Here is a 12,323-nt window from a genome sequence, read left to right as displayed (position 1 = left end):
TGTTTTATTTTGTGTTCATTTTAGGAATACCCAGTGAAAGCCACAGGCACATTTATTTAAGATTAGGCATGTACCTATGTGTGAATGTTCACCCACAGGTCACAAAACATGGTCATATGTTCATGAAGAAACCAAAGCTCCCTAACCTCTGTCACCAACACCAACCTCCCACATGGTGTTATTCCCTACTTCTGATAGACCCTCCTTTACCAAGACTTGATGAAGAAACTCTTAATTTTCCCATTGAAACGCTTACCAAAGACGTGCCCTGCCCTCAAGGTTGGTAAATGAAATAAGACCATCCAGGTTATGAATTCTAGATCAAAATAAAACAATATGATGCCTTACTATGAGTTCATATAATGTGCTCAGAGGGAAATTTATGCTGCACTATTTGAAAATTTCCCAAGGAAATAGCTCAAAGATCCCCATTATTGTTTCGAAACCCCAGAGATCCAGTGATTCAGTAAGCAGACTGGGCAGAGAAGGAACAAGAGAGGCAGGAACCTTCTAGAGTGTCTGCTGCCTTCCCTTTGCTTCCTCTTCCTCACAGGACCTCTATGATCTGGCAAACAGTTGTCTCCATTTCCTTCAACAAAAGAGGAGTCATGTTGACCCCCATATATCATGTTGTCAAAAAATGAGAATGACCAATATTTTATACTCTTCCTCTGAAAAACAAGCTTTTTTTTTTTTTGCTCAGCATCTCTTAATTCCATTTTGGAAGTCCAATAACACTGTTGTTACATAGCTATTGTGTTTTGAAAGTGTACTCTAATAAAAGCCACCACAAAATGCAAGAGTAAAAATAAAATAGCCTAAGAAATAACGCATGGAGAAATATGACGAGATTAAGCTCTGTCCTGCACTAATGCAGCATGGAAGAACAGCTTAATAAGGACAAGGAAAATGATGCATCAGCTCATTTGTGGGGGGAAGTGAAGGAAATGAATTAGGGCCACAACAAAACGAAACTGAAACATTGCTAAATGAAGCTGTGAGTGGGGCGAATGAAAAATCAATGAAGGAACGAAGGGGGAAGAGGTACATTTTTCATCTTCATGATGCTTGATTGGGTTTGTGGAAATTCATTTTCAATTAATGTGTCTTGTGGCATTCAGCCAGGCTAGATATGAACAGGGCACATATTTTAATCAATTTTTTTCTATTAAGTTTGAAGTAATATATAATAATAGAACTACACTTCAAAAGGATCAGTTAAAACTGGCTTCTGAGGTAAAGTAATCTAATTTGGTTTGATTTCTCTCTTATATTAATAATAACACAACTTCTCAGAGAGGAACTCTCTCTGGGTTGCCTAAAAATGACTTGGCTATAAAAATGTCAGGGAGAATGAAGACAACCTTCCCCATCTGAGTGAAGCCACTAGAAGGGAGGGAGGGAGGGGACCAGGCCTCTGCCATGTTAGCACATGACACCTAGAATAACCCTAAGTGGTTACTGTCCCTTGATGAGGAACCCAAGGTTCCAAGATGCTCACACCCTCAGCAGGGCTGAAATCTCAACCCAAGCCTCCTGGATGCTGAGGCCCAGACTCTTTTATTATCACCGCCCTGTGGTTCAGAGAGTTGCACCTAGCACTGCCATGTGGCAGCCTGGGAAGAAGGCTGGCATGTGTTCTTGGGCCTTGACTCCTTAGGCTGGACTTTTTTCCCTGTGACTTAGAGGAGGCAGGTGGAGTGGAGAAGTGGGGCTGCAGCTGATGTGCCCCGGTGTCTCCCTCAATGAATGCAGATTAAGAGACAAAACAGCAGATGCTAAACAGACATATCCAGGGAGAAAACTGTCTCAGAACAATGTTGGGAATATATATTCACACCTGGGATAAAACTGGGCTAAAGATGGTATTTTCAGAATGTTCCTAAAGTTTAATATGAACCATGCCCAGTGCTAGCTGGGTTCCCCTCCTGGCTGCCCTTCCTGCCCGCTCCCCTCCTGTTCACCTAGCACCCTCTGCCACAATCATCACTCTGGGGCTCATATCTGATTAGACAATAGGGAGCCACCAAAACATAAAGAATAATTTTCTTGTCTTGGTGCTAATCACCCCACACATACACAATTGGTCCCACCCTACATTTTCCAGTCTCTTCATTTTTCTCTCCCTCCTATAATCCAGTCAAACTAGATGAATGCTTCCTGGACTCACCCATACTTTCTGATCTTCATGTTTTTGTTTCTATTTATTGTATATCTGGCATAACTTTGCCCACCCATTCAATCCCTGCCTAGAAAAAATCCAGTTCTTCCTGCAAGACCTGGTCAACACTACCTCCTCCCTAAAGACTCTCCACCCACATTGGAATTGGTTCATGTTTATAGACACTGTGCTAATAAACCCTTAGCATGCATGCTTCAGTCAGTCCATACAATTAAGTTATTCTCATCTTATCAATAAGGAATCAGAATTTGGAAAGGATGAGTAATTTGCTCATGATACAAAGCCTAGTCAGGAACAGGCCAGATCTCATCTACTCGGAGCCTATGAACTACCATGCTGCCCAGTTTCTGTGTTCCCAGCACACAAAGCTCATAAGTGGGCTTATCACTTCACATTCTGTCTCACTTTTGATAAATTTAAATAGCAGCCAGAAAATTTTTTGAGTGTAGGAATTCAGGTCCATTTTTGCACTTGGTTTGGAAAGGCACTTTCTAAATGCTCACTGACTGTCTAGCAGAGACGATCTCCCCACAATGTGTTCCTGGCTCCCCCTTCTTGCCATGCCCACTTCTCAGCCCAAGGACTGGATTTTCCTATCTACTTCTGCAGAAGGGTAAGAGGACAGGAATATGCTTTGTCCTTACAAAGGCACTGCTTGGCAAAGGTAACATGAAAAAAAGTCACTGGGCAATGATGTTGGAGAAACAAGCTTTCCATGAGCCAAAATAAAGGAGCCCTATTCACACCATATACACAAAAAATAAATTCCATGTGGATTATTCTTTATTTGTCCAAAAACATTTATTGATCATCTATTACCTTCCAGTGGCCATTCCAGGCACTAGGAAGAAAGTCATGAACAAAACAGACAAAAGTCCCTGCTCTCATAGAGCTTCCATTCTACTGGAGGGAAAGAAACAGACAAAATAGGCAACATAGACAAGTGAAGTGTCTAACTCATCAGAAGATGAAAAGGGCTTAGAGAAAAACAGTAAGGAAGGATAGAGACAATGGGTCTGTAGGTTGTAATGAAAGAATTAAAGATGACAAAAATTTACAGTTATTACAGAAAATATCTTTGTGACAAACAAGACACACAACACAGCATAAAGACTGATAACATTAACTATCGAAATTAAAATCTTACATAAGAGACACAACAAACACCATTGACAAGCAGACAATAATGTCACCTAGATACTTTTTGATAAATAATTAATATCAACAAAATGTAGAGTCCATACAAATCAGCAGAAGGAAATGTAAACAACCTAATATAAAAATGACAAAGGAGATGAACACCAAGTCATAAAGGAGGAAGTCCACATGGCCAGTGAGCTTGTGAAGAGTCACTCAACCTCACAGCTCCTAATGAGTGATAATCAGGCTGACACAATTTGAAGCTAAAACAATGAGATGCTATTTCATAACTGGCTAAAATTATAGTCCACACAGAGTCAAGTGGGGGTGAGCATTTGGTAACATCTGCCCTGTCAGCTGCTTTGGGGAGCATTTGGGCAGTACCTAGTAAAGTTGAAATTGCATCAACCCCAGACCTAGCCAACTCCTCCTCTCAGTAGATTTCCTAGCTAAAGAAGCATAAAGACAGGTTTGCCATTGTTTGTAGAAACATAAAATTTTGGAAACAAACTAAATGCCTATCTATACAGGATAAGTAATTAACAATATATGCAAATAAAAGTATATTGGATAGCCATTGAAATGAAGAATTTAGGTCAATATGAAATAACATCAAAAACAAAACTAGGAAAAAGAGTAAGTTGCAGAATATGCAGAATACAGCTTATTTTCTATATTATAAATTAAAATTTATGTAAACATTTAAACACAAATTTAGCTATACAGTAATAACACATTTTCTGCACTCAAAGCACAACATCATGGTCTGGATGGAGACCAAATTGTCTCTGAAGAAAAAGGAAGGACAAAAGGAGGGCAGTCACAGAATAGGGCAGAAGTAAAAAATTTGAATCTCTTCTTTAATAGTAATGATTTCTTTTATTTAAAAAAGTTAGAGATAAACATGCCAAAATGTTAACATTTGTTCATTCCACAGGAGGGCACATGGAGTTCACTGTAAATTTCTGTATTTTTTTCCCAATTAAAAAATGAGTAGAAAAAGACAAAGGATGGCTTTGTAATCAATGATCTAGGAGTAGACCCCATTATTTGGCGAGAGGCTGTTAGCTACTTATTTTTAAGACTCTAAGCTTCAGTTTCCTGTACTTAAAAAATTGATCAAGTAATACCTCCCACAGAGGGTTATGTAGGAATGGGAGATCATGTGCAGAGCCTTGAAAGAAGAGACACTCAAAAACTGGTAGGAAGCCAGGCCCAGTGGATCACACCTATAATACCAGCTACTTGAGGCAGAAATTGGAAGTGTTATAGATCAAGGAAAGACAGGGCAAAAGGTCTGAATTATTCTCAGCATATAAGTCAGGTATGGTAACACACATGGGACCATCTACCAGCTATGTGGGAGGTACAAGTAGGAGGATTGTGGACCCAGGCTGGCCTGAGCAAAATGCAAAACTTTATCTAAAAGAATAACCTAAAAGTAAAAAAGGTTGGAGACATGGCCCAAATAGCAGAGCACCTGTCTAGCAAGTGCAAGCCCTTGAGTTAAATCCCAAACAGGGAAAAAAAAAAAAAAACCAACTGGTAGGACCTTGAAACTCACATACTTTCTAGGGGCAGAACTGGACACCTAGGTCTATGAGAAACAGTTCAAAGCCAATTAGAAACCATTTCCATAAAGAGAACATGGGTTTAATGACATTTACAAAGAAAAAAATCTCCCTAGAAAGGACAATTGGTACCATGAATACATTAACCAAGATCTGTCATCAAGTGCACTTTCCATAGCTCTTTCTGGAATACACGGGGCAAAGGCTGACACGATCATGCTCACATTTTGGATAAAGGATTATTTTAAAATAGAGAAGTGAATAATACCATGTTAACCACAAGAATTTGAAATCATAACACTTTCATTTATGATAAATAAATTCTGCCTCAAACTGCTGAGGTGCAGCTCCTTTGGGTGGGGGCAAGAGCGACCATGAGACAAGATGCAGCCTTAAGACTCAAGGCTAAGCAGGAGGTGGAGGTAGGAGGGTTGAGGTCTGAGTCTGGCCCCAGCGAAAGTGAAAGACCCTCTCTGAAAAATAAACCAAAGCACGACCTCTCTGAAAAATAAACCAAAGCACGAAGAACCGAAAGCATGGCTCCAGTGGCAAAGCGCCTATCTGCAAAGTGTGAGGCCCTGAGTTCAAATCCCAGTATAAAAAGAAATACACAGTCAAGACTAAGGGTGCAGTTAAGGGTATGGCAAGGGAGGATGGAGTCGTGGTGGGTAAAGTGGTTGGCCAAGAGTTGAACACATAACTCAGGTTTGACAGGCAGTCAGTCAAGCTGACACTGTCTCTGTCACAGTCTAGGCAGAAATGAGGTGAACTGAGGGACACCAGCAAAGGCCAAGCAGAGCAGGCTGAGGCAGGTCCTGTTAAGCAGCCTATACCAAGTAGCCTACAACCAGGGAAGGACTAGAGGAAGCTACATAAGGTACTGGGGCACAGTATTTATTAGGTACCCTAAGGGTGGTGGGAGTGCGCTGGGCAACTTGCTCACTATTTGCTCCACAAAACAAGGCCTCTCTGGCCTCCAGGAACTGACCATAGCCCAAAATAGAGAAGAAACTCTATTGCAGGGAACAGCACACAACCAGGGAGAGAGACTCACATGGCATACCCTCTTCCCTTAAGGTCTCAGCACTCCCTCAATGCACGTGATTTCTCCTTTTGAAGCCAAGTAATGAATCCATTCTCCTAGGACAAAAGCCAGTGGTGTTTCTGTCTGAGAATTAGGAAAACATTAGAGCAGTAAAGAAATCCGTAGAAGCAATGTGGATCACCACAACAGCATAACCAGATACCAGCAGAATGTGTGGGATCTGCTCTTAAACTGGGCACTGTGCACAGATTAACTACAGGGACAGTAAATGGAAGGTCATTCATCTGCTTCCTTTTCCATTCGCAGTCTTGCTTAAGATGGCCAGAAGCATCACAAGGAAAGACCAAAGGCAAATACTGACAAGGCAGCATCTACATAGTCACTTCGTCATGGGAGTGGTGGCAAAGGACAATAAGCCACCTTCAGAGGGGCATGGGGCCTCTTCATGAACTCACTCCATCAGCCCAGTCTGCTGGCTTATGTAGCTGGTAACTAACACTGCTGCTACTATAAACCAGGTCTCAGAAACACCATTAAGTTTTGATAGAACACCAGCAAGTGTGGTTATCAAGAAAGAGCTCTATGAAAATACAGTATGTAAGACATATATTCGACTTCAATATATTTTGGCTGAATAAATCTCTATTTTCACCAGGCACATTTCCTCTTTGCATGAAGTTGGTTGAACTATCTATTCAGGTAAAATACCCAGGGTGATAGAAGCAAACCAAACGTTTCCTAAACAAACAAGGAGGGTAAGAAGTTGACTAGCATTGTTGATGCCCATTCAGAAAGGACACCTGGAGGGCCACCTCCTGTAAACAAATACAGTCAGACAACATGGACATTTCACTGCTGTTGTGTGTTCTGGGGTGTGGTCCAGTGAGGAACACTTTCTTAAGTCCTTCAAGCTCTCTTCCCATCTGCTTAGCAGGGTCCGTGGCAGCTCTCCCAAAAGGAAGAATTCATCTTCCAAGATCTTAGGCAAGTCTCCACCTTGCACTCTCTGAATTATTTTTAGTAGTCTCTCCCATTGCAGCTCCTTCTTGGTTGTCTAGGAACCCACATTTCTAAAAGTACTCTGTGGATCTGAGTTCCCTGGACTCTGTAGTATGAGGCTGGACAAGTTGAGGTAACAGCGTGTGGGTATTTTCACAAATGAGTGTCCCACACAGTCATTTTCCTTTGAATAGCACGTTCTTCCTGTTTTGTTCCTCAGCTCACCATAGATAAATACCACCTCTTCCCCGCAGAGAGTGTGCAAGTGTTCTTCTAATCACGAAAAGGAATCACTTCCACTCAGAGCAGGCTACCTTTTTATCATCTTCCAAAGAACCGGAGGCTAAATCTGGAGAACAGCTCATGCGACATGATCTGGAGACAGTTCAATTGAGTGGTTAGGGTTGAGGACTTGGTGCTATGGTTCCTTCCCCTACCCCATGTGGCTAACTATCAGTGATAGGACATACGGGAACCCTCTACACAGGACATTTGCCTGAGGCTCACTTTTGTGTGTTTCACATGTCCACATACCACACAATCATTTTAAAATGAAATAGGTGCCAGCAAATGGCTGAACCATTTAAAATAGAAGATTCTTGGGACAGAGAGAATTTAAATTTTTAAATTGTTTTGTGTATAGTAATTTACTCAGGAATCTGATGGCTAAGGTAAAGAGCAGCACAGGAGAAAAGAGAGGAGTACCCAAGATGCAATTTGCCTCCAAAGACTCCCAAAGGGAAGAAGAACAGCCCTGAGTATTTGTCAAGGCATTGACCAGCTACTTTTGCTGTAAATTCACTTTTAAGTATACACAGCAGGAACCCATTCATTGGTAGTAGTAATAATAGCAGCTAGTATTTATTGGGTATTTCCTATGATTCAATCAACATACTAAGAGTTTTACATACATCATCTTATTTAAATCTTACCAAAAAAATCTTCTCAGGCAGATACTTTGATTCATTCCATTTTAGAAAAAGGAAATGAATAATTTTCCAAAAGTCCCTCAACTGATAAATATAGGTCTGTCTAATTCTAAAGTCTGTGCTCACAAGTATTGTGTAAGCTACCTTATAACAATAAGATCTCCAACGGCAATGACATAAGTAGACTCAAGGCCTGGGGGGTCAGCTCTGGGGTATGATATAAAGAAAGAGAAGCCCTGTTTTGCTGAATGGCTAAAGAACCAGAAGCCTGGAAGTTGGGCATGGTGGCACATGGTTGAAATCCCAGCTACTTAGAAGGTTGGAGGTAGGAAGATCATGGTCAAAGGCCAGCCCCAGGCAAAAGTATGAGATCCTCTTTGGAAAATAAACTAAAGCAAAAATGGTTTGAGAGGTGTGGCTTAAGTGAAAGAGTGCTTGTCTGGTAAGCACAAGGCCCTGAGTTTAATCCCCAGAAACTCAGAGCCTCAACTCATTGCCCAATCCCCTCACCCAGCTTGTTTCCCCCAAGGAAATGCTGCATTGTGGTATCACATCACTTTGAGAAAGGTCTAAGAGATGGTGGGCAGGTATGTTCAACACCATTTCCTAGGAACTGAAACAACGCTCTGCTTTGCCTTCACTTGAGAAGTGGTCCTCATGAACACTATCACTTTACTAAGACATTTTCTCCTTCTCAATGTGGCAAGTATAAGATTTTTTGTATACACAGAAGAGGATGATTTAGACCAGGATGAGGACAGACACATGCACATAGATGGTGGGAGGGTAGACAGTGGGAGGAAGATCCAGGAGAACCAGTTTACTCTCTGTGTTAGTGGATGTTCCAAGGAAAGCGTCCAGAGACATTAGGCAGAATGGATGCTGTCCTTTCAAGTCTCTATTCTCTAATAAGTGCATCTCATCCTCTTTTGGTAACATCTTCCCTCTAGATGGATCTGGATCACCTCTGAGAAGTTTCTTGCTCTTTTTGCCTCTAGACCACTCTAGCATTAAGAGTGAGCTGTCACAGAATCCTTCTAGGACTGGGGCTGGCAAAAAGTAGGGTTCCCTAACAAGACCAGAATGTCTCAGGCTTGGGACAGCTTTCTTCTTCAGAAGCTCCTGTCCCCAGGTCTTCCTCCACTGAGACCTTCCTATTCTAAGTTCACAGCTTTCCACCTTGGTTCTAGAATCTTCCAAAGGAGCTGGCTAAGTACATAACAACATGAAAACAAGAAGAGCCGGCCACTGTTCTAAGAATCTGGGACCTGGGTCTCAATTCTGGCTGCATACTGTAATTACCTGTGGAGTTAAAAAGAAAAAAAAGACAAAGACCACCAGACCCCAGGCTGCCTCCCATCCCCATCTGCCAGGTTCAGGCATTTTTCTAAAGCTCCCTAGGCAATTTGAGAGTGCAGGATGGATGGAGATACGCTGGTGAGAAAATCAATTCCTTGCACCTTTGTTCTTATCCAACAGTTATATTACAAAAAAGGAGACGAGCATAATTGGCTTCCGAAAAAGAAGTCTAAAGAAACAATGCTTCTTCTGCAACTGGAAAGAAACTTCCTTCAGACACTTTTTTTGGGAAAAGAAAGACATACTGAAATCAAAGGATGCCTATTGGTTGAACTGGAAAAGAGTAAAGGAACTCTTATTGAATTACTCTTTTCTCAACTGAATAGTATCATTGCCCATTGGAAAAAATGTAAATCCACCCTTTTGGAGGGTAAATAAGAATTTAGGGGTTTTCCCTCCAGATTGCTCTTTCTTGGCAGGAAAGCTGCTTTGGTGGCAGCAGTCTGGGCTTTAGTGAGAGCAATAGGAGCCACGAATGACCCTCCTGGCTGAGAAAGTCACAGTCAGATATGTGAGCTGAGGTTCACTGCTCCAGTGCCAGGATCCTCTCCAACCTTTCCCCCCTCCCAGCTCTCCTGTGCCTGTACTGGTAAGCTAAAGAATGCAGCCTGATTTGAGACCAAGAACAGATTTCCAACAAGGCTTTGAACAGATGAAAGATGCCCAAGGTCAAGGATTACCCTGGAAATCTGGTAGCACCAGAGGCTAAGATGAACAAAGGCAGAGTCATAATTAACACGGCTCTCCACTGTACACCCCACCCTAGCACAAAGCAACTGCTCTGAGGTTTTGCCATTCATGAATTTCTCTTAAAATGATATTAGTTTTCAATCCTTTGCTGTTTCTATACATTTTCTGGAAAACCCTTAAAAATCTAAAAAAAAAGAAAAGAAAAGAAAAAAGAAGGGGGGGGGTACTGTTTTGTTTTGTTACTTTTTGTCAAAGCCAGAACCAGCTGGAAGAACTAATGATGGGGGTGGGGATAGCCAGTTTCTGATACACATGACAGAAGACCTATTCACTAGAAAGACTTGGCCAGGTGGGTATATTTGGTCTCACACTTTTCAGAAAGCACACTGTGTCGCCTTTTTTCAATGAACTTGACCCCATACCTTTAGGTACTAATCCTTCATTTCAACAGAGCCCCTCCCCGCCATGAGTCCTTCTTACATATACAAGTCCTCACTGTCAACATAATGGAACACAAGTCATTATTGAGCTAATAATGAAATGATATTCTTCTGAGGTGGGAAAACATATTGCTTAACATTTAAGGTTTTCCAGAGCCTCAGTAGTGATACCTGGAGGTTCTGAGCTGAAAAAATAATTTCATCATTGTAATAAGCGATGTTTCTTCAGAGACATTATAACCAAAATAGCACCAACACTGGATGGAGACTGGAGTCCCAATCTCAGTGAAGGTGAACCTATGATACATTTGAGCTTTCAGGCCTTGGGTAAGAGAAGGAAAAGTGACCCAAACATCTGCTGCACTTAAGCATTGTCTCTGGTCTAGTTAATGTCTGTCTCCCTCTCTCTCTCTCTCTCTCTCTCTCTCTGTAGCAGATGTTCACAGATAAAAAAATATACTAAAAAAGTCAGAGTGCAAGACTCCACAGTGACCAAATCAGTAGTCTGGATTTTTCAAAGTTTGGCCCACATGACCTGAGTGATTACTTATGAATTTGTTCACTATACAAAACTGTGATAATGCCAAGATCGCAGTAAGGGACAGCACAGTTAGTAAGCAACAGAATTCTTTATATAAAGAGCACTTACCAAAGTTATCGTATTTCTTCTATATGGCCTTTAAGATCACAGAACACAGAATCCTGGAGAAACACTAGAGAGTTTCTAGCTCAGTCCCTTGCTTCACAAGGAATGCACCCATGATGACCTAATTACCTTTCCAGGGCAGTTAGCAATATCAGAAATGTTCTCTATATTTTGAATGAAGAGCTGAAATTTTCCTCTGTGAAAGTGCCACCCAGTGGTTCTGGCCTGGCTTTGCATCACGTATCAAAAGCATATTCCCTCTTCTACAGCATCACTTTCTAACATGTGAATTCAGCTTTCATGTCTCTCCTTGGCCATGTCCTCCCCAACCAGGGAATTCTCTAACCATTACTTGAACTACTACAGCTCTCAACAACTTTCCAACCTAGCCTTGCTCCTCTGAAAGTGTCATTTGTCCATGTCTTTTTCCCATGTTTCTAACTTTTAAAAAAAATGTATTCTCAGAAATGTTCACAACAATTGAGATTTTAAAACCATCCTTCTGTTGTAGAAGTTGACACGGGAATGCTAGACAAACACAGTAATTTTTCCTACCTGACTAGATAGTTGAAATTCAAATTTTAAAGTCTTTTTTGAAGTCTCTATTCACTGTTAAAACCCAGGAAGCCTCTAGGTGGTGCTAACGCTAATGGCAGCATCCTAACTTTGAGCCTGGGATTTCATTCCATTGTCTGTCTTCCAGGCTTGAGAAACTTTGTGTGAATGTGAGGTCACAGAAAGAGAAACAAGGCATGGACATCAATCTTTATGTGTTTCCCTACTTATACACACACACACAGTTGGCCCTCCATTTTCGTAGATTCCACAACTGTGGATTTAACCAACTTCAGCTGGAAAATTTTGGAAAAAGTAAAATGTCATCTTTACTGAACATGTACAGACTTTTTCCTTGTCATCCCTTAAGCAATGCAGCATAACTATTTATGTAGCATTTATACTGTATTAATCATAATAAGCAACGTAGGGTAATTTAAAGTATGCAGGAGGATGTCATAGGTTATATACAAATAATACATATTTTACATATAGAACTTGAGCATCCACAGATTTTGGTATCCTTGGATACCAAATGCCTGAGATGTCAGGAAATGACTCTGTGTGTGTGTTTGTGTGTGTGTGTGTGTGTGTGTGTGTGTGTGTGCACGCACTTTCCCCAGCTTCCTGCAAATTGGTATATTCATTATATTCTAGAAGTAAGTTGTAATACAGAGAACTCTAAATTTCTTTGAAAGTGTCTTTTAAAAAAACATCTCTTTGATTTTGGTACTAGACTTAACCCCTTAGAGATAAGTGTTTAATGT

The 12,323-nt window shown here is 41.1% G+C and overlaps 1 protein-coding gene across 5 annotated transcripts in view; it reads right to left on the bottom strand.

Moving 5' to 3' along the window:
- The window catches only part of Myzap (myocardial zonula adherens protein), a 90,836-nt gene that overhangs the window by 30,952 nt on the left and 47,561 nt on the right, over nt 1-12,323 (bottom strand). Inside the window, exon 11 of one of the 5 annotated variants that reach the window (XM_074066056.1) lies at nt 2,948-7,312. The exons of the other annotated variants lie outside the window; for them this stretch is intronic. Coding sequence (XP_073922157.1) covers nt 7,259-7,312 — 54 coding nt within the window. The 3' untranslated portion in view covers nt 2,948-7,258. Of the gene's footprint in view, nt 1-2,947; nt 7,313-12,323 lie in introns of those variants that run through there. 5 annotated transcript variants of the gene reach the window in all.

Source organism: Castor canadensis, chromosome 2 (genome assembly GCF_047511655.1).
Source record: "Castor canadensis chromosome 2, mCasCan1.hap1v2, whole genome shotgun sequence".
Taxonomy (NCBI): domain Eukaryota; kingdom Metazoa; phylum Chordata; class Mammalia; order Rodentia; family Castoridae; genus Castor; species Castor canadensis.
This window is presented reverse-complemented; position numbering and strand designations above follow the sequence as displayed.